The sequence below is a fragment of the Anas acuta genome, chromosome 3 (assembly GCF_963932015.1).
Source record: "Anas acuta chromosome 3, bAnaAcu1.1, whole genome shotgun sequence".
NCBI classification, from domain to species: domain Eukaryota; kingdom Metazoa; phylum Chordata; class Aves; order Anseriformes; family Anatidae; genus Anas; species Anas acuta.
This window is the reverse complement of record NC_088981.1, coordinates 55503730-55526862: the sequence shown is the minus strand read 5'-3', so window position 1 is coordinate 55526862 and position 23133 is coordinate 55503730. Positions and strand designations below refer to the sequence as shown.

Here is a 23133-nt window from a genome sequence, read left to right as displayed (position 1 = left end):
GCCAAAATCCAAGTCTGACAGCATACAGCAGTGAAGAAGAGGAGAAGAACCATGCATGATTAATGAAGAAACAACAGGAGGAACCAAAAGAGATGCCAGGTAAAGTTGCATAATTTTTGAATGGATGGCAAGAGCACCTTATAGGAGGAAACAATCATCTCTGTGAACTGCAGGTGAGGTGCGAGCAACATAAAGATAACAAATCTGAGAAACAAACAGAGAAGAAAATCAGCAACATTTTTAAAATGCATGGAATAGTGAACAGCAATCAGGGAATAGAGAAAGCTATGAGCCAGCAAGAGTATGTAGCATTTTTCAGGAATACAGATACAAATAAGGACAAGAATTTTTATTTTTTTTTCATGAGGAAAAAGAAAACATAGCTGGGGTAGTCCAGGTAAGTGAGTAAAATATCATCAGAGCTGGGAAAGAATTGGGCTTGCAAAATTTAATAGCAGTATGTGATATGATACAGGAGGACCTTACCTTGGTTCTTAAGATTGGATATTTACTTATTAATAATAAAGTCACATTCATTAGCTGGGTACACACATTCTGAGAATTCCTGCCTGATTTACCTACTGAGATGCACCATAGTAGTCCTACAACTCTACCCAATAACTGTCCAGATTTGGGACCTATGGAAACAGTGCAGCTACACTGTGTTACATGCACACGTTTCTTAGCTGTGTAAACCATGATGTGGGGAGGAAGAGTATGGGATGCTGATGTGTAGTGAGTTCATACCCCAAGATGGAATCATGATGACAGACCTGGAAAGTAGGCCTGCTCCAGAAGAGGTACCCACCCAAAGTGGCTGACAGCCTACAGAGGTCCTTAGTTTTCAGAGCATATTTATAGCCTGTTTTACATTTCAGTAAATCTTTCTGCTTTGCTTCCATGGAAACTTGAAAGTAGAGAGATGTTGTGTGTTGTCAATGGGTGCTAAGCAAGTAGTTAATTTAGACAATGGCTTTTTAATTTTCATTTCAGATGGTGATGTAACAGTAAATTTTGAAACTTCAAATGGACACACCGTAGCCATTGGTGAAGAAACCATACAAGAAGAAAACATAGTAAAAGCCAGTGGAGATAATGGTACTTCATCAGAGAAAGCTTCTGCATTGGAAGGAAAAAAAGAAGATCAAAAAGGTAAATGAACACATTTATCGCAAACTTGTTTTTCACCTGCTTAAAATATTAACGTGTTATTCCATTAACACTAACATGCTGTGAGTTCTGTTCTGCAACAAGGATGCCAGCAGAACCTGCCGAGAAGATAGACATGTGAAACATCAGTATTTCATCGCTGGTAGGCATGCTTTTTACTGTGGATATAGTAAGGTAATAAAGAGAAGCATGGTCTGAGCATGACAATACACACAGAGATGTTTGATTTCTTAATTCCCTGGGAGCATTTCCTTGAAGCTGAGGGCAAGCTCTGGTTTCAGGTTTTCCTTTTGTGAAAGAAGACACTAAGTGCATATGCATCACCTTGCAATATCATTGCAGATGTGGCTTGTGGCGTAAATGTTCATATGTGTTTAAGCTACTTGAAAACTATGTGTCATTTTGAAAATAACTTTAGCAGCTCATTTCGAGTGGTTTTGATTACATCCTAAACACTTGTATTCCAAGTTCTTCAGAAATATTCAAGGAAATATCTTGCTACAGCAAAATGAACCTAGGTCATTTATGGAAAATGTACTTTATGACCCTAGGATTTTTTTATAAATAAAACACACATAATACTGATAATATTTATTAGGCACTAAATCCCAAGGTCCATATTAATTTTGTATTCAGACTCACCTTGGTAAAGGTGCTTGACTGAATAAAGAAAAGGTAAACACTAAGGTGGAATCACACGGGTTTTGACTGCTTATAAACTTCTTTCTCTAGCATCTTGAATACTGGACCACTTCTTCTAACCCAAAAAAAAATAAAAAAAAAAAAAAAAGCATTCGTAAATGCTGTTCCATTTATTGGATTTTTCTACAGGAAAGAGCAAGGATACAAAAGACCAAGAACTTCATGGCTGGCTGTTAGACTGAGCAGTCTTTCCAATGTTTTCTAGTAACCTCTACCTAGTGATGAATGAGCCTCTGGAGGTTGAGAGGGCCAGTTCAGCTAACAACAATTTGAATTCTTCTCTGAACTATGTAAATCACTTAACTATGTAAAAAGTGGCTGGATATCCAAGGAGAACTGCCTTTCTTATGAGATTTCTAGTACTTCCTGTCTCCCAACAAGCCAGAAATACATGATTAGCTTTTTTCATGACATTTAAATGCATCTATCTTTTGATGCCAACTAGAACCAGATGTGTATTGGGTCAGGAAAAAAGAGTTGCAAAAGCCATGGAAAAGTCCTTTAAAATGGTTCAGGTTAACTTTGGGGTTAGATCAGATCACTTATTATTTTATGCATCCCTAAATACAGCCTTCTGGAACTGTCAGGTTTTGGAAGTTTTCCTAAGGTGCTTTTTTTTTTTTTTTTTTTTTTTTTTGGTAATACACATTTCTAAAATCCCATTTCTGAAATCCCATCTAGCTGACTCTGCAGAATGTAGAACTCTCATGAAAAGGGGAAAGTTCAGTATCTGTTTCAAACACATTATTACACTCTGCACACCCTATATATTGCACTAACCTTAAAGAAATTTGAAATGATTGCCGTACAGGAGTAGGCTCGGTGCCAAAGAATATATAACTATCGCTCCAGTCCCTTCATACTACATTAAGCAAGAAGGTGAGCCAGTCTGTTAACTCAGTGCAAGAGTAAGGACCACAGAGTAATCTCACCTAGCAGATTAATCCTCAGTGCTTTTTTATAGCAGGTGCCATATGCATGCATTGCACATACAGTCACTGACAGAGTGAGAAATGAACTGCTAATGGGTTTATATTTATTTGATTATATATTAATATTTATCTGCCACCTCACAGAGCATCAAAACCAGAGCTGCAGCAGGACTGCAGGAATACCTAGGGTGGTATATTCTGCTCAGACCATAAAGCATGCTCCTGTTTCACATCACAGTCCTCTGTCAGAAGAACTGAGATAGGTGGAATGAATACTATCCAGGCTGCCACAAAAAATGGGTTCTTGTTCATCTTTACAGAGGCTGATGTTAGGCTTTTTAGAGTCATGAACTCTTGTGTGTAAATCTTAAAGGAAGTTATATACACTTTGCATGTTTATAAGACCTGAAGACAGGATTAATTCCTGCTGTTTAGTAGTTCGCTGTGCTGCAGTTCAAACTCCTGCCAAATCAAAATGTTCCTAAAAATGCATCTTAGCCCCTGAAAGCTATGAGGTTATTTTAAAACTCTTCTATGAAATTGTGGTGGTCTTTATTTGCTCTCCAGTTCAAGTGGGTCTTGACAATGAACTTCCAATATAAATATGATAACTGCTGACACTGAAAGTTCAAAAAGGGTGACATGCATGGTGATCAAGTGATGAGAGCTGGCACAATGCTTGAAAGAACTGGGAATATGTTAGGGGTTAAATTAAATTACAGAAAAAAAGCTGTTTCAGCATAAGCCACGGAAACGCAGTGTCAACAGGGCAAATGATAGGCCCAGCCATACAGCCCAGAAACAAATTAAGCACAAGGGTATAAAGAAAAAGCTTGAACACTGCTCACTGTGCTGCCAGACAGCTCTACAAACCTTGCCCCCCTCTGCTGCTTGTCAGCTTGCAGGTGCCTTTCATATTTGGGTGAAAAAATCCCTTTGGAGATTTCATAGTGTAACTATTACTGTTTGTAGTAATGATATGTCAGTCATCCGAGTGGGATGTTTAAAAGGAAATTTCTCCTTTATGGCAGGATAATAAGAAGCTGGTGACAGTTTTACAAAAACAGGTAATTGAGTGATAAAACTTTGCAGAGGAGAAACCAGAGCCTGGATCTTTTTTTCTAGATCATTTGTTCACATTACACATGCACCAGCTCAAATTCTGATTTTTATCTTTTTTTCTGCTTTGACTAAAAGTGCCTACCATCTTTTGTCTTTTGCAGAAAACACAAAGTTAAACTGTAGCCATTCTCTGTGAGCACCCTGGAAGGGATGCAGAGCAGCAAGTGGACAGGCAGTGTGCCAAAGTACCTGCTGGCTGTCTGGCCAGCAGACTGGACCATGCTGTCGTTCCAGGGCTCCTGACCTATGGCACTTGTCTTATAGTAGACCCTACAGACCCCAGCACTCCAGGTTCACAGTGGGGTATGAGCATCACATATGGGATCCAAGGAGGCTTTCTGCCTCCTGTCCCCTACAACAGTGGTAGAGAAGAGCAAAAGCAACATCAGTAGAGTAGATGTCAAAACTGTAGCTGTTGTAGGTACAGGGACATAGTATGATGATACAGCATGCTTGCTGCACATTTTAAAACCCCCTGGTACTGTGTCAGAGCTCCTTCTTATCCTCCCAGGATGTCTCTGGCATTCAGAAATACCAGAGAACACTGAGTTTGTATCTGAGTTCTGTTTGTATTATTTTAAAATTTATTTTTTTTAATCATGGGAAGCTAAATATCTTTCCGTGATTCTGGTAGATAATTTCACATTTCATTTTTACCTTGGGGTTGAAGAAGTGAAAGGTTCAGTAACCATTTGTAAGATATGGCCTGGAAAAAAGTAAGCAGAAGTTTCATTTTGCATACCATCAGTCAGGTCTGTGTGATAAAACTCTGATAAATAACTGCACTGCAGGAAGCCAGAGCTCTTTTGTGGGTGCTGTGGGTGTTGTGGGAGACATGAAGCATAAGCTTCTGAAATGTTCCTATACTGTTTATAGCAGACCTGAGATCCTCTTAGGTTTTCTCACGTGTTTCAGTGAAGGAAACAATTTGTCGTTCTGTTTCCAAATGAATTCATAGGATCCATGTGTATAATGCTTTTCCCCCACCTGATAACTGACCTTGAGAGCTGGCAAACGTTCAGGTCAGAGTATGTTGGGTTCAGAGGTCCTTTCCCATACGCTTTATCAGCTGTCGCTTAACTCTGCCTTTAAATTTAATCTTTTGTTTTTCTGATGGATAAACGGAAAAGGAAAAAGGGAATCATAAGCTCTGGTCTTTTGAGTATGCATACTTGCTGACCAACACTCCAGTTTGTGCACAAGAGATTGTTCTTCAAACTCAAATTTTCTAGGTTCCTTTTCTCAGAGGTCTTTGCTTTATTTCGTCTTCCAGGGTCTTATAGAGAAGTCTTTCAACAGACCAGTTTTGCAAACCACTCCCTGTGAGAGACAAGGCAGACTGTTCTCCCTCTTCTGTGTCTTGTTGGCTTCCTACAACCCCAAGCTTTGTATATCATCTATGAGCACAATACGTAAAAGTTGTGGGTTTTTTTTTGCCTGGCTCACGAGAATCTTCTTGTAGGTCTCAGTCCATCTGAGTTATTTGCTGGCTAAAAACTGTTCTTGTAAGAATAGTATATCTTCTATTCATCACCTGAACTATGTAAATGAGGCTGAATCCAAGTCTTCTTAAAAGGAAAGCTACTCTAGGTAAAGCTCTGTTTGGTCAGAGACTGTTCACCAAGTCAGCCAGGCTATCCCATGCCAGCAGACTGATGTGAGAGGTGCAAGCTTTCACCCATGTATGTTTAGTGGCAGAGGAAAGCTCCTAATTTGTAAAGCTGCCATTTTTATAATTTTTTTTTCATTTATAGAAAAGATATCCTAACATGGCTTCAGGAATAGGAGGTAGACAGGATTTTAGAAGAGTAACCATTGAATTGTTAGAAAATATCTATACAAAAAGCATAAGGGAACATAGAAACCAGTATGCCTATTCACTTTACAAGTCTTCTGTAGAATAAGAAAATAATAAAATATGCAGCTAACAGTGAAGATGTTTCAGATATTCTGTCTTGACTTAATAGTTTACTTTTTACAATGCAGTTGGGCAGTTAGCAGTGTAAAATGATAGTGGGTTTGGGTTGTTTTTTTTTGTGTGTTTCCTTTTTATCTTGGAACCAATGTGAAATATTTGAACATGGTTACTTTAGGTCAGATGTTACACCTGGCCCTTTCTTCCTTCTCCTTCTGATTTCTACTCTGTCTCTGTTAGAAGGCCTCATGCACGGGGTGCTGCTGACATTGTACAGTAAGCAAGATCTGGAAGCCTGCATATGTACAGATCCGCTCATCTGTCTTCAGGAAGGATGAATTCAAAACTCGAATGAATGCAGATAGGGCTGCTAAGAGCGTCATGAGACAGCTGTTCTTGTTCAACCTAGCAAAACTGAGCCTTAGTCTGAGTGCATTCAATGAATGTGACAAGTTGGTATACAGCCAGGAGAGAGCATGGCTGAAGGACAATGCTGGCACAAGTAGAAAGGAATAAACAGTGGCTTGAAATACGTTTAGACTGGAAATTAAGGGAAACTTTCTAACAATTAAAATGGGTGTTTTCTCAAACAATTTTAGTAGCAATAGCATGGACAAAAAATGGAGCTGTTTAAATCCGAAGTTTATGAAAGCATCTGAATGAGTTGACCACCTGCGTCAGCACAGTCAGTGAGTCCAAAAATGAGACAAAAGACACCTTGTGTTGTCTGTCGTCCCACGTTTCTGAATGACAACTTCCTGGGTTTTGATTAATCACAACACAGGTCTCTGCATAGACTGGAAAGGAAACTCTCAGTTCTCAAAACACACTGAGTTTCTCTTTACAGGGATTTATTCTGCAAAAGGCAACAAATCATACATTATTTCCAACTTCGATTTTATGTAGTGTTACTCCACTGAGTTATGCTCATCTTCCAGGAGAAGGGTGCTTTGCAGTCGATATAGATTATATGCTTGCACTGCAGCAGTATTGGTTCTCTGTGAGCTATCTTCATATCACTGCTCTATCTGTAAGAACAAAAGCATCAGTACTGTATGACAAAATCCTGGGGTAAAACAGCTTGGACCTTCAATTCCTTAGAAATTCACAAAAGTAAAGAAAACATACATGTATTATACAACCCGGTTGTGTATGTTTTCTGAGACTACATTAAAGACTGACACAGTTCTTCAAAACCACCATTTGGTCCACAGTTTACAAACGGTGTCACGTTTAGCTTCCAATATAAGTCATTTGATTTTCCAGTGAATACGGCATGTTGGAATCTCTGAAAAATCTTTGACACTTGAAGGGTTTCTACAAGAGCTGCTGTACACTGAGTGTTTTGTAATCCTGGCCATTGTTTAGGTGTTTATATGAGAAAACAGCATTCTTAAAAGCCTGGTCTCAACCACAGTTTCTGGGAACAAAAAAATCTGATCTCAAAGTGAGCTTTCTTGAAAATCTGGTCTTTGGAAAATTTGTTCCAAGTATAAACATATTATTGATCCAAATGCTTAATGAGATATTAACATTTGCTTTACTTTCCTATTAAAAATAATTTATGGGGACATTGCTTTTACAGCAGATGTCTTGATGAAGGCAGAAGTGAATAAAAGATACTCCTATCTGATGGTCATTTGGAGACCTTTTGTTAAAAGTCCAGTTTGTGATGAACAGATCTGTAAATTAAGAAAAGAAACAGCAATAAAAATGCATCACAGCTGGTACCGAGATACCTTGGGGATGGGCTTGAACAAATAGATGAACTGAGCTGATTCAGCCAGCTCCTTGATTTGGCAGTCACAACTGAGATGAGAAAGAACAGGCTTGAAGACCAAGGACCCATATTCAAGCAGAGTCATGCTAGGGAGGTACAATTACAGCATAATTTTATCTTGAGCCATTTACAGACATCAGACCGTTCCTGTTGCTGTTCAAGAGCATGCCAGTGTTTCATTATTAGCTGTTTGTACTACTGCAGTACTCACACATAGACCAGAAATTTATTTTATGGTGGCTTACATAAATACAGAAAAACACAGAAATGTTCCAGTGGACTTGCAGTAAAAGATAGTGGTGTCCTCTCTTTTTTTCAGTGACACACTGAAAAACAAGAGGAGACTACACCAGGAAAACAAGAACAGTGCCAGCAGCTTAAAAATTGACAGCTTTGGCATCATAATAGAGTGTAATGTAGGAGATGACAGTTGATAGGTATATTTGTGAATGTTGACAAGGAGAGCCTTCCAAACCTGAGAGCAGCAGAGGAAAATCAATGAAATATTGTCTACTTCAACACACGGCTTGTTGGCAGCAAAAGCTAGTGTAATGGCCTAGTCAGGTGGGAACTGGGAATCAGTGTCTCAAGAGTAAGTGAGAAACAACAGTTTGGGCAGGATCAGACTGACGCTGAGGGCCTTTGGGCTTGTACCTGATGAGATAAAAAGTGAAGCTAACAAAGTTAGTAAAGACAAAGATAATATGGCAATACGACATGGTAAAAGCAATGGGAAGAGCAATTCTCTTCACCATGGCTTTCCTTGTGGATACGAGATGACTCACTAGTCAAGGCCAAGAAAAGGGCATATGCATAATCAAGGTACAGTCAAGATTCAAAGGGAGCTGTAACTATCTGAGCAAATAAGGTTCTACTGTGCAAAAAGAGTCTGCCAGACTTTGTTATGATGTACGTAACAGTATGGAAAGAACTGTCCTAGATAAAGAGATGATATCCCAGTGATGGTGAGGTATTTCAGTTAAAATCAATATTATATAAATTACCAGTTTTAATTACAACTTAAGTCTGCAAGCAGAGACTTTGATTTGAATGAACTGTTCTAATTTTGTTTTTCATTTATACATTTTAGTTATTTTTCTACAGAACTGAAAATTGTTGGTTGGGTGTCATTAACATATTCTTACTTGCAACTAAGTAAAGATTTAGCCTTGTATTTTGTACTTTTTTTGCTAATACATAAGATAAATTCTGTGACACATTATTTAATCACTTATATAGTTGAATGTTAATCAACCAAGATTCTAAATAATTGCACTACATTTCCTTAGAATATGGTGAGTGGAGTATTTCTTTTTAATAGGTTATTATTCTCTCCTAAAGATTTTTTGTATGAATATGACTGGAAGCAGAACACAGTGGCAATGTATAAATACACAAATTTACAGTTGTTTCTTGGTAGTAAATAAAGTTTTAACATGCTGGACCCATAAGGAAAAGGTATATCAAGGAATGGTTTACACTTAAAATTATTTCTGATCATCATGCCCTTCAAAATTTTACCTTCTCTTGCTATGTTACTATAATGGAACTAAAATTTTAAAATGTCCTGCTTTTTCAGAATTAAATCAGGTTTTCAACTTTGAATGAAGTTAAGTAGAGTTTCACAAGGAGATGCTGTTTGCTATAAAAGAGGAAAGCAAAATGTAACAAACATGTTTTTTTCTTCTTCCAAAGTCTTTCTCTGGTCCAGAAGAAAGAGGTAGGAAAACAAAGAGGTCATACAAGGATCTGTGCTCGAAAGAATCTGCTTGCTAACTGTAAAACAATGGTTCTTGTACAACATTAGCAAAAACATATTAGTCTATCATGTGATTATATGGGCTGGAAATAAAGGAGGAAGATGCTGGACTGTTAGTCTTAATTCCTTTGGTTGTTAAAGAGACACATGTGCATGTTGCTCTTAATATATGCAGGTGATGCATTAGGTTCATATTAACAAGCCTTAAACTAGAGTTTGAAAAGGCTTTGTTTCTCAGATAAAGAATGTCGTCATTGTCCAACACAATTTTTATTTTTCATTTACTAATCTTAAAATGAAAAGATGCTGCTTATCTCTTGGGAATCTTTCACAGAAGAAGGAAAAGGGTGAGGAATGGACAGAAGATCCAGGAACAGCCACTTAATGTGTGTAAGAGCAAGGCTTTTGTAGGAACATACTTCAAGAAGTGAATTGGTTTCCTCTTTAGTGATTAAAAAAAAAAAAAAAGAGAGAGAGAGAGATTGTTGGAAGTATTTTGATATGTGCTTGGCTTCTTTGTTCCCTGACCATTGTAATTTATACTAACATGCATGTAAAGCCCATATGATTTTGATTTTATGCTCTTGGTTTTATAACATCCTTTTTCCAAAAGGCTTGGAAAGGCTATCTTGAGCCCAAATGGGCACAGAGTTGGTGTGATGGAATAAATAAAGATTCCCATCTGACTACCAGCTACAGTCTAACAACTGTAGAGATTATATTGCAAAATGTTGTGCTGACTCTAAATGGCTCATCTACATTAGTGCTAGGAATGCAGTTCCAAAGTGAATTTCCAGATCATCCCTGCTTACCATTCTTTGGTTTGCAGAGCACACAAACCAGCTTCCCTTTGAATGAAACTAAAACCAAAGCTGCATTCAGGAACTGGTGATGCTTCCACCACATCTGGGCATGTGGTCTACAGAACTAGGCTGAAGCTAGTCCAACATAAAATCTCATGAAGTACACACTTGGGGTTATAGGGTCCTCAGTGTTACCAGTTTTCACCCTGCAGAGCCATTCCTACTGGACTACACGATGTAGATAAAGTCGGGATTTTCTAAGGCTAAGTAACTGATGACTCTTAAAACTGCAGTCTGGTGACAGTACTCGGAGTACGCAGGAGAGAAGAGCATTCCCATGGCAAATGACATCCTATTTTAATTTAGCTTCATCTCTTTCTGAAGAGTAGAAATACCCTGGGGAAGATACCCAAAATAAATTTGCTGTTTCTCTGAGCAAGCACTCTGCAGCTTAGGAGAATGGGTTCCTGCAGGGGATAGTTTCAGCTGCATAGCCATATTTGAACCTGTGGCTGAGGGAATGGCCCTGTTCACATTCAGATTCACATGAATCTGGGTTTTATAGCCTGTTGATCTCAAGAGGACTGGAAATAATCTAAGGGAATTTGTGAGAGGAGTAAATGGTACATGTATTTCCCATGCTTTGTTTGCAGGCAGCAGTCTAGTTGGGGATGTTGAGAGTTAAAGAGGGTTCTTGGAGATCTAGAATAGGCAAGAATAAGAGAAGAGCCAGGCAAAAGTCTTCAATGAGAGGGACTTGAGTGGAGACAGATGGCAATTTTTTTTTCTAAAGTAATACTTCAGAAGATGAAGAAGTCTGTACTGATTCCCAAGAGCTCAAGCAGCAAAAAGTAGTCATTGTCAAGCTTGCTATTAAATGTATGTGGCATATGTTTGTGTCAGTTGGCTTCTATTCACTTTCTTATCCATAGAGAGCACTACTGATCACTGCCCAGAAATACCGGCATCCCATGCTCCACCACTACCCAAGTCTAAGCCTAAATCTAAAAAAGCTCCGCTACCACCAAAAAATGCTATTGCTGCTTCAACCACCACCAGCCATAAGAGTAATGAAGCATCTCATGCTAAAAAAAAGGGAAAGGCTCCTGCTAAGCAGCCTCCTCTCCCACCTCCAAAGCCAACAAGTCACAGTGCAAATCGGGAAGCTGGTGAGTACTGCACAGGCCGTGCCTGTTGCAGTGGGTGCATGTGCATGGGGGTGCTTGACTTTGTCTGGTGAGAACTTTTGCTTTTGTAAATAGTGGTGCTACTAAAGAGCATGCCTCTGATGTTTTTAGCTAGCTTCCCACTGAGCTCTGGTTCTGCTGTCTGCAAACACCCCAGACATCAGATGAATCACTTCGCTGTCTAACAAATGTATGCACAAAACCAAGCACAACGGAGACTATATTGAATTCCCAGGTGACATGTAAGTGTTGGTAATAAAACAGAGAACTGCCAAAGAATCAGCAGGGGAAAAGGCGACTTCTGAAACCAAATACATCTGAGTTGCCCCAAAGTAAAACTTTTTTGGTTTTGCTGTAACTTTCTGCTGGAAGTAACAACTATTCCAATTAACGTGACAAGATGAGAAGATTTCAAAGAGGTAAAGGATAAAACCAGGAAGCGATCTTTAAAGATTGTTGAGTAGTGGTTGTTTTAACTGAGAAAAATAAATAAATTAATTAATAATAAGAAGAATTATAAATCCTTAGAAATAGTCAGACTTGCTGAGCTTGTTGATAGCTTCTTGTGATTCTAAATATGCACTGAGAATGGAAAATGTCAGTCATCAGGCACATAATAGATGTTTTTATTACTGCACTTTTTAACCAAAATTCTGCAAAGATGCTAGATTATAGGTAGCTGTTCTAAGGTACTGATCTGGAGTTTGAGTGGTTGAAATTTAGACAATAACCAAAATGAAAACATTCAAATATAATTTGAGTGCAAGAAGTATTATGACGAATGGACTGCATATATATGTGCACTGGCCAACTTATACAAACCTTGTATTTTCGATCCTCTTTGAGTCTTTCAAAGCCCTTCAGTCACTCCAGTTTTCTCTCCAAGTATACTTCTTCATAACTTGTACATTTTGGCAAGTTTTGTATTTGAAGCACACAGAAGAGGATTGTTTGAAAACATTGCAAGACTGCTAAAGTTACAATAATAACTTTGCCATAAAATATCCATTAACTTGGTATTAACTGTCCCTACTACATCAATAGACCACAAGAATAAACATTTTGAAAACCCAGAACTTGCTCCTTGTATTTCACTTGCAGCTGGAAAACTCAGTTCCTCCCAGGTGAAGGAACCTAATAACAGCAGACCTTGCAGAAACAGAACAACCCATCAGATAGAAAAATGCTCAGGCGAGTGGTTGGTAACAAGCTCTCAGGTACCTCAGTTCTTAAATTAAAACACATTCGATTTCCAGATCTGTCTTTTAGTAGCCTTGCTGAAATTTCATGCAGTACTTGAGACCATACAGCTATAAAATATATCAATGTACCTCTTGTATAAAATAGTACATTTTCTACTAGTAATTTCTTTCAGCATTAGGTACATTGTTTTCATTTTAAATAGGGGCAATGATTCATAAGGAGAATGTATCGGGAGCAGTATTTAATACACAAGGTTTATCAGATCCCCATGAAAGTGAACAAGTGGTGCAGTGATCTAGTCCCATGAAGGAGAATAGGATTTGAGAAACTGAGGTTACTCAGAAGGTTTCCAAACTGAAACAGTATAGCTGGGAGAAAGGGGACATGAACGTAAGCATGTACTTGTGCCAAAAGGCAAATAATGGTCGTGAAATTTCTGTGTTTAATCAAAATTCAAATTTTCTACTGAAAAAGAGGCTTGACAGAAAGTTGTCAGGCAGCCCAGCTTAAAGCAACAATAGCAATAGCACTTCTGACCTGAGTGAAAGTGTGTGGGGGTGAATTTCTCTGGGAGAATTCTTTCAAGTTTTTGTATCTGATTGCAAGTCCAGGAGGGTTCTGAGAATAATGTAAGGTTTCATTCAATGGAAACATCTTTTGACGTTTTCCCAGTGATAATAATAGTGCAGCTGTATATTTGTATTGTGCTGGAGTTCTTAAGTTTAAGCACATAACTGGTTTTGTTGGCTGGGGCCTGTGTTTAAGTGCTTTGCTGGATCAGAACCAGAGCCCTTTGTTAGTACCATCTACTTACTCACTGAGGTTTCTGCTAAATAATATACAGGTTGGAGCCACCATTTATTTCCATTGCAATTAGGAACTGCCGCCTGTACCATTTCTTTGTTTCCTTTTGATTTGCTGGTAAGTGAAGTCAGTCGGTGTGGCTGGTGACTGCAGTATCAGTAGATCCCGCGCCGTGCCCCGTACAGTTACCTCAAGGCAAAAAGAGGGACACTGATATGCCTGAAGCCATGAGTTCCTGCAAATTTTTCCAGATGTACTGAAAGCCACATGGCTCTATAAATGTTTATAAACCATAACATTCTGCTGCAGGAGAGAACGGTGTAATGTGTCTTTTGAATTATTTTCCATCTTCTTTTAGACTAAGAGCAGTCACACTGTGAAAGCTATTTTTGTATCGTGAGCTTATTATGGCCAGTATCTGTATTTTGATTCTATCCTAATCTGCTGGGGTTTTGTTTTTATTTAAATGCTTATAAGTAAAGTAGGCCTTTCAGCAGATTTTTATTACAGCTTTCTGTTTTATTCGGTAAGCTTAGCTTCAAGGCTGCCGTGTAGCTTTATAATGCTTTCATTTGCGCTCTTGAGGTTAATGCATTTTTACTGCAGCAGAAGTGTTTGAGTTGGATGCATTTGGATGAAGAGGACTGAATTTTAAGGCGGTTGTCAGTTTTATTGCTTTTTAAATGCAAGTCAGAATTCTGAAGCTCCCAGTCCAAGTGATGTGTGCATCAACGCAGCCATTAGAAACGTGGCTGGGATGCACATGGGGCATACCTTGCTAGCTGAGCTCTCCTGCAAACCTGGGCACTGACTAGAGCCAAGGTGCAACCATATATGCTTCAGTATAGTATCACAACAGCAGACAGAAACATTACCAGCCAGTTCGTGCAACTAGTGTCAAAATCTTGTGTCACCACATTTTCAAGGCTACTTGAGTTGGTCACTGTCAAGACAAAGAGCTCCAGTATTCACAGAAGGCCTGCAGTGCCTCTTTCCTTCTGGACATCATTTGTGCAGAATGAGATCATTGGTTTCCAACTCTGTTTTATGGACATACCAATCTGGACTCAAAATTACATCTCATTTTACTGTCCCTCTGCTGCTTGACATTAACTAGGAGCATGCCACTTGCAAGAACATTGTGAAATGTAATTAACTGATGCTCTCAATGGTCCTGATGTTCATTGAAAGGTGTGAGGAAAATCATATTGTTCTCCTACTGCTCAGACCATAAAAATCACATAATAGAAAAGGTCAGACAATTTTCTTGGTCCAGTAGCATTTTTTTATGTATTTTTTAACTAGGGCAAGAAACGTTTTGGAAAAAAGTAGTGGATGATGTCCAGGCAACTTCTAAATGGGCCAACACAGAATGCTAGGATCAAAATCTCACCTATTTCTAAGGTTGATCTCCTTCACTGATCTTCGACAAGTATTCATCATTTCAGTCTTCCCATCTCTAAAGCTGAATTGTGAATTCCAACCTTTACTCATCTCAAGCATATAGATGAAGAGTTATAGAAGTATCAAGTGTAAATTTTTCATTTTTATCAGCATACAAAGCAATTCATGCAGAAAGGTGCAAAAAATGCATAGTTGCAAGACTGTAAAATGCTTTTTCTTTTCTTATTTTAGCTAGTTCTAGTTCCTCACATGCTAAAAAAGCACCAGTCTCCAAGTCTTCTTCATCGCCATCTCCTTCGTCCACATCATCTCATTCCAAAGCCTCTAAGGAGACTTCCAGCAAATCGGGCACATCAGGGACTCCCAGGGGCAAGAAGAAAGCTGGGAAGCAGTCAGCCCCACGAACGGCACCAGATGGGGCAGCTTCTTCCCCTTCAGGTGCCACAGCCAACAGGTTGGAAGTGAAGGCAGAAAAATCTGAGCCTGAGCAGCCTTCCATAGTAATTTCTGAAACAGAGGACATAGACCAACGGAGCAAGCTGGTTGTCCCCCCTCCTCCCACCACAGCTCCTCCTCCACCTCCACCTCCTTTTCCTGCTGCAGCTGGTCAGCCCGCTGTCTCCTCAGATGCCCAAGATGCGCCAGAGGGCTCGGTAGCCAGGCCATCCATCCCTGGATCAGATATGAAACCTCTTCTCCAGGCTGAGCAAGGCACAGATGACAACCTGAGCAGTACAGCCCAAGACGGTGGTCCAGATGCTAGTGGAGAAGACTCAAAAAGGTGAGATGGTCATTGGTAAGTCATTGCTGTCATGGGTAAGTGGCAAAGCCTGCAGGAACCCATGTTTCTAGTGTTACCTTTGCATAAAGGATGCTGTAGGCATGCTGACTGGTAATTTGTGTCCATTTCTTAGGGGCATCCCAGCACAATTTTCCCCCTTGTGAACATCTTTGAGCCATTCACCCATAATATTTAATGATTCCCCATGATGGCATTTCTCATCATGTGCCACTTGTATTGCTGCCTGGCTGAATACTGACCACTGCAGTCAACAGCTCAGCTAGCCACAGATAACACTTTTATTTCTCTCTCATAAAGGCAAGCAAGAAAGGATGCTTAATTAAAAGTTTGTTATTTAAAATATATATATATATATATCTTTTTTGGGGGGAATATAATTTAAAATCTCATTGATAAAGCTCTTGATTCAGTAGCTGAATTCACTTGCAGACTTAAAGACAGTTTTAAGCATTGGTTAGTAAATGTTTGGTCTGCTACTGCCTAATAGCTTTTCTAAGTCTCAGATATTATAAAATCTAGTCAAGAACAAAGTCATAATTATATTTTTTACGCAAAATAGTTGGCAGCAAAAAAACAACTAGCTTATTAATCTGTCTTTTCCCTGCCACAAGACCCAGTGTCTTTCATAACAACCCAAGAGGTTTTGGTCTAGATGCCAGTGACCGAGAGAATTTCCTTGAAATAGAGGGAGCCTTGCTGGTACATCTGTGCCAATGTTGCATTCCTGTGCTGCTTCTCCCTTTTCTCTACCCTTCGTTTACACAAAGGATTTTCCCAAGGCAGAGGGCCCTCTGCTGCCGATTTCCATATTCATCAGTGATAGAAATGAATGTTTTGCACCCAACAGCAATAAAACTATATTTGCAGTAAATAGAGTCAGGCTTCCAGAAGAGGAAGCTTTGCAATCCTGCCTGCTCTCTGACTGACTCCTCTCACCCCCAACTTTATGAGCTGTTTCTCTCCTCTCATTAGGTTTTATGTAGTTGGTACTATCCCACAAGAAATAAACAAGAACAATGATGTTTCTGTACAAAGACTTTGCAGCTCATCTTTTTAGACTGTTTGCATCTTTCTTCTTAACACGCTTATGCATAAACAGATACGTATACCCATGCACATATATATACATTGCATATGTTTTACCTACATACAGTTTTAGAGAAAGAAGTCAGTTTGAGCAGCAGAACTTTTATTTTCATGCTTGCTTATGCAGGCTCTCTCTCATTCATGTTCTCTACTGCTTGCATTGATGTGACACTGTGTCTGCTTACGAATTCGTAGCCTGGCTACCAAGGATGACCAAGAAGCAGAGGCACCTGACCAGACCCACTCTGAACCACTGGAGGAGGCGTCTGATGCTGCCGCCCCTCCTGAGAGTGAAAGCAGCAGAGAGAGCCACAGCAGCGACTCGGACTCTGACGGGCCGATCCTGTACACAGATGATGACGATGACGACGATGATGATAATGCTAGTGCTGAAAGTAAGCCCCTAACAAGAAGAGGGTGCTGGGGAGGGGTGGCCATCTTAGGGTATATCTAACATCCATTTGTCCTGGGCTGGCTCAGAGAGCTTGCTAAGCTGCTGTGGTTGCCAGATTGCTAACTGGAGCTCGCTGGTTGCATGCAGTCCATGATTCCTACGCCCAATGAGTTGTTGTGTAGATGACCCCACTAAGCTGTGACCTGCAAGAGAGCAAAGACTTTGGGACAGAGCTGCAAGCAGGCCTATCAGTCTGTGGGTGATTCTCTTCCAGGATGTGGTGCTACTGCAGGGCATCCCACCAACACATTGCAGTCCACCCTGTGCACATTACATTATGTGACCATGCCTGACCCCTGTTTAGCAAAGTAAAGAGAGGAGGATATGGCTGCATGGCATGGTTTTAGATGATGTAGTGTTGTACCTAGTGGTGAATGAGAAATGAGTATCCTTCTCCCTTCCCAGACAATTGTGATCAAAAACCTGCTGGGCCCCAGATCAAGCATTGCATAGTTGGGAGTGGAGGTGGAAGTAGTGGGTTCAGGAGAACAGGGTAGGACAAGGCCTCCACGTTAGGGCATCAGCCCTAAGTTTTATTGATTGGGGCTCGCCCATGTAATGAATCTTTACCCTTAAAGCACCGGTGTGGCTTTGAACTGACTTGCACTAGAGATCTCGTGGGAATGAGGTGATTGGGGAAGTTGCTACATGGCAACCCAAATGCTACATGAGCCCCCAAATGGCTCAGCATCATGTAGCCACCATTCCAGGCTGCTGCTTACAGTGGAGCACACCCACCTCCAAGAGGACTGGCTCTCACTGGACAGTCCTCAGCAGCTTCTGGAAAGTCCTGCAGGAGACCCAAGGGCAAGGCACATAACAGCATGAACGCTGGTGCAGCAGAAGGTGAAGTGCCAGATAGCTTGAGACACTGAAGTCTTCTGCAGTTCTCCCTTTGGTCTGAATACCATACAAAGTGGTAGCAACTAAAAATTCGTCAATTCAGACAGCAGCAGTGTCTTAATAAGAAGTGAAGTGGGAGCCTGTGACCTTAACAAACTGTCATAAATCATAAAATACTGTCATCATAGGACATAGGTAGCCCTCTCAGTCAGAATAACAAGAGACAAGGGAAGTTGTTCCACAGCTGGCTGACACTAACACAGGCAAGATGGTGTGTCTGTTGTCCCTACTGTATCTACTTTATGGATGAAGAGATTGCTTCAGTGCCTGGGGCATCCTGCCTAGAATACTTTACAAGTTCTCAGAGAGTTTTTCATTTTATTCAACTATTATTTTTTTTTAACAATTTAAAGATGAAAGCAATATACAAGAAAAAAGTAGCATTACATTGGGACTAAAAAGAAAAGAATGAGAAAGATGAGAGAACAAGACTTTGTTCCCATTTTCATTTAAAGATTAAGAAAAAAGCAGCATTTTGCTAACAGTACTAAGTAGATAAATAAATCAACCTGTAACGTATCAGACTTCAAAGACACATAAATGTAAATTTGTCCTTGTAAAGCTCCTCTGTCATTTAGGCTGTTAGCTTTTTCATGCAAGTCTTCCAACTTTTTATTGTTGTGAGCTGAGTTGAAACTATTTCCCTTTTGATGTTAATTAAAATTCTTCTCCTGCATGTTGGAACAAGGCTGCTTTGGGGAGGTATTAAAGTCCTTACTCAGAGTTTGTGTTTGTAACCTAAGCATGAATGAACTAAATTTACCCTCCTCTTCCTTTCCTCAGGCTCTTTGGCAAGTAAAATTCGTCGTAGGGATACTCTTGCTATCAAACTTGGCAACAGACCATCTAAGAAAGAATTAGAAGACAAAAACATCTTGCAGTGCACATCTGAAGAGGAGAGGCAGGAAATCAGACATCAGATTGGAACAAAGCTAGTGAGGTATTAGTTGCAGTGTAAATGTGTTTTTACTGGGTGGAGGTGGAGGAAGATGGTGAATAACAATGGGTTCATATTTTAAATTCAGCCCAATATGCAGTGCAGGATCTTCATGGTAAAACTGTCTGGAGAAATTAAAATTGTATTTTAATTTCTCACAAAACTTTAAAATGTCCACCTTAGATTTTTGTTTTGCAGGAGACAAACCTAGAGCTTCAGGGGCTGAGTTTGTTTGTTTGGTTTTGTTTGTTTTTGTATGTTTTTGTTTGTTTGTTTGTTTTGTATAGGAATAAAAATGACTCCAGAACAATCAGTGCCATGGTTCAAGCGTTTCCTCATGCTGGTTAGCAAGGACTTGAACTTACGTGTCCCCCTCTCAGTCAGAGTTGTAGTTTCAGACACACAAAGTATGCCTGTGCATGTTCTTCCTTATGTTCCTTCCCACCCTTCTCCTGTTCTCTAAATGATTAATTATTCATGTACTGGTTCCAACAAAAGAAATAAATAGAGACCAACTGCAGATCAGTAGTGTGCTCACCTCTGAGCATGTCTTTCTCATGCTCCTAACTGCTGTGGGACATACATTACTTTCTGCTCCTGAACTTGAGAACATTGCATTAAAAATTTTTTCAAGTAAATAAAAAAAAGTTTTCACTTTTATTTTTACAAACCTTAAAAAAAATCATCCAAAGTGTTAATTTTGTTTTTTACAGTCTCTGAGAACAGACTACAATACATCTGAATTTTCCCAGGCCTGTCGTTGTTTCTCTTGTGCTCAGCAATGTAGCTCAGGCAGGCTTGGAGGATGTCCTGTGTTTGTTAGATTTCCAGATACTGGGCAGTGCAGCCAGTGCTACTCCAGTACAGAAGCCCAGCAGCCCAGCCCCAGCACTTAGCACATGTGCTGAGGTGCTCTGTGAATTGCGTGGCTAGCTAAATAATTTATTTCATTCCCTAACTGTGAGAGGCATACATCTTTTTTGTAGAGCCCCAAGGTCATTTTTCTCCTGCTCATAAAGAAGCCTGGTTGTTATCAGTGCTTTCCTAACCAAATTCCAGCTCTGGTAATCACATCCTGCCTATCTGTATTCCCCCTGGGGTTTACAGTGAACAAGCTGCTCTTTGATTCCTGCCCTCAGCTCTCCTGCCTGGCATTGCCAGTTCTGCCAGGCTGGCACCCTCACCACACAGTCATAAAATAGATGTGCAAAGCTTATGGTGCCTGGTACAATGCCAGGTGCAATACCTGTGCTGAGAGGTTTGAAATCACAACTGAGTTTATGGCATCTTCTTTTAAAATTTCCAATGTCGCGGTCAGCACCTAAGAGCAGAGATCTGGTGGAAAAGTGTCTGAAGGCAGTGGAAGTCCTGTTCCCACAGCCCAGTGAGTGCTGGGTCAGGAACTTCCTGCAGCATGGGCTTGGTCACTCCTTTCAAACCTCCTCACAATCCGAAAATCACATGAACACAATGGAGATTTTGTACGTAATGAGACCTGGAGCTGTTAAAAAAAAATAGAAGGTCTGATGCTGAAGCAGTTCATTACCAGAAATGATCACCCCCATAGTGTAACTGGAAACCAGTCTCTTCATAAGTGTTTTTTCTACATTCCTTACCAGAAAGTCCCTGTTTAAATCAAAACTCAGCTCTCCAGTCCCATTTGATGGCCACAAGCACACTCCACACCATCCTCTTTGTCTCCAGGTGTCACAGAAATGCTAAGGGTTGTTGGAATCAGGTGGCTTTCATGAGGCCACAAATGGTCTGTAGTAAGCTAGGAGGATTGCTGGGCAGAGGGGATTTCCAACTGTTAAGACATTTGCAACATCAGTTTTACTGCTGAAATTTTTCTTGCTCCTTTTCTCAAGCAAACATGTGAACTTGTTTATTAAACACAAAGACAACACCCACCACGTTCTGTACTATATAGACCAGAAAATGAATATCTCAGATATTTCTTAAATGGTCATTTTTATATATAAGTAACTAAATAAAATCAAGTGTTGATGGAAACTCCACAATTTCAATGTGCTTGCAAATTGATGAGGAATGCTCCGCTTATGTTTTGTTAAAAAAAACAAAACAAAACACACACAATTTGCATTTAAAACACCTGAGAATAATCTTATGCTTGCACAGCTTATCATAATTGTGATGCCTGGGGACAAAAAAGGTTTATGAACTCTTTCATAAAATTATACCTCTAAATGAGGAATTTAAATTTGCTGGTACAATTTCTGTAATATTGTGCAAGTATCACTTATGTGTTCAAGTGGTGAGAATATATATGTTAAAAGAAATGCCCAGTCAGTAGTGAGGTTACATGCCCAGGTATTATAACTACATGTGGAAATTGTCTATGGTTGAATACCTCAACTGGAAATGAATAGCTTTCTAAGAATGACTATGTAAGACATCTTTTAAGCTGCATTACAAATCATCAGGTGTTATTTAGATCTGGTTTAAAATCAGTAACTTACTTTGTTATTACAGGAGACTTAGCCAGAGGCCTACAACTGAAGAGCTAGAGCAAAGAAATATCCTAAAGCGTAAGTATTTTATTCAGGTTTAAGTTAATACTTAGAAAGTGAACACAGCATATTTTGGATTCATATGGTGGCCTGGTCCTTGTTACTCTAGTGTTAGATCCATAATTGGAGAGTAATTATGTTCTTTAAAATCACAAGTTAACACTAGACTTATATGCTAACCTGTAGCTGTGAAAATTGCATATATTCAAGATGCTGCATTTTTCTTGTCACAATCCCACTTCTTGAAACCAGTCCCAAAGCCCAGAAATGAATTAGATACCCCTTAGAAGTAGTTCAAGGCTGGTTAAACTTCCACCTATTTTTTCTGAGAAGGAAGAGGGAATATCAGTAGGAGTTGGAGGTGGGATACAAGGACAGAGTTTGGAAAGTGAACTAAGAAAAAAGGTGAAGTATTCAGAGGAAAGGGGACAGGCATATGCCAACTGCTTCAGCATGTTGGTCCTTACATCCATTTCTGAAATAAATGTATTTATTTGTCTTGTGTATTGAAACTTGGATAATACATTCCTACTGAATATCTTTCTGATGATTTAATCATTCTTCAGTATCCCTGTAGAAAAATTTAAGTCTATGATTCAAATAGGGGTAGATCTTTGGAAAACTAGATGTTTACATTCTATACTTACTTTCCAGTTTAGTTATGCTGTTTTTGTTTTTAGGCTGGTAAACTCTTTAGAACACACATTCTTTGTCTTTATGAATCTTTTTATAATATAGATATTATCTAATCATGCACTGTAACAATTGCCATGCCCAGCTCCAGCTAGCCCTATATTCTTTCTGCAGGAGTGGCTAGTAGTTGATGAAGAAATAAACAATACAAACATTTACAAGGAAGAAAATGCACTTGGAAGCGTTTCACACATAGCAACAAATCTCAGAACTCATCTATTCTGTGTGTGTATATGTATATATATATATAAATTTCTATACTTGATGTAGCTGAAAGAGCAGTTATAATGCAGTTGTTTCCAACAATTTTTCAAAAACGATGTAGTTTGTCTGTGTAACCCTGTCACACAGCATGCCAAGGCAAGAAAAGCTAATAGGCTGTTTTCCTGACAAAGTCCATAGACTGATCACTGTCACCTGCTCAGGCCAGCAGATCAGGGAGGAATAATAATTACTGGCTTTAGGGCAACTATCTACGCTAATAAAATCCTTTTGCTGCTGTGCAAGCTCTTCAAAGTCAAATAGTGTCATGTCTTATTGAAAAGGGGAAGCTACTGTTTCTGCATTATGGTGCACAAGTTCAAGGGACTCCTGTCCAATCCATAATGTGAATGAGCTTTCTAAGGGCATAATTTCTTAACCTGTACATTGCATAGTCATAATAAAGATAAAATGGGAAATACAGAAGTATTTTACATGACAAGCAGCTCACGCTGAACTAGGTGAGAAAGGTAATTCCAAAACATCTTTGGTGATATGGACACTGAGGTGGGAACAGCAGCTGGGCTTCTTATGCTCTCTGTCTAGCTAATCTCTAGATAACTGATCTACCAACATATTTATAGTGTATTTAGTATCGCTTTTGCCACTGTTTATTCTGGTCACTGATTTTGCAATAAGTAGCTCAAGACTGGAAAGCAGTTAATAGATTTCTACTCCTGTTTCA

General features: G+C 39.5%; 2 protein-coding genes across 5 annotated transcripts in view; both read left to right on the top strand.

Moving 5' to 3' along the window:
• LTV1 (LTV1 ribosome biogenesis factor) overlaps positions 1-23133 on the top strand; it is a 350847-nt gene that overhangs the window by 299789 nt on the left and 27925 nt on the right. The window lies entirely within an intron of this gene.
• Positions 1-23133, top strand: part of PHACTR2 (phosphatase and actin regulator 2) — a 134400-nt gene that overhangs the window by 94303 nt on the left and 16964 nt on the right. For 3 of the 4 annotated variants that reach the window (XM_068677217.1, XM_068677219.1, XM_068677218.1), the window contains exons 4-9: positions 994-1152; positions 11116-11352; positions 15013-15562; positions 16865-17064; positions 18810-18966; positions 21457-21512. In XM_068677217.1, coding sequence (XP_068533318.1) covers positions 994-1152; positions 11116-11352; positions 15013-15562; positions 16865-17064; positions 18810-18966; positions 21457-21512 — 1359 coding nt within the window. The remainder of the gene's footprint in view (positions 1-993; positions 1153-11115; positions 11353-15012; positions 15563-16864; positions 17065-18809; positions 18967-21456; positions 21513-23133) is intronic. The other variant, XM_068677220.1, reaches the window with a different exon arrangement.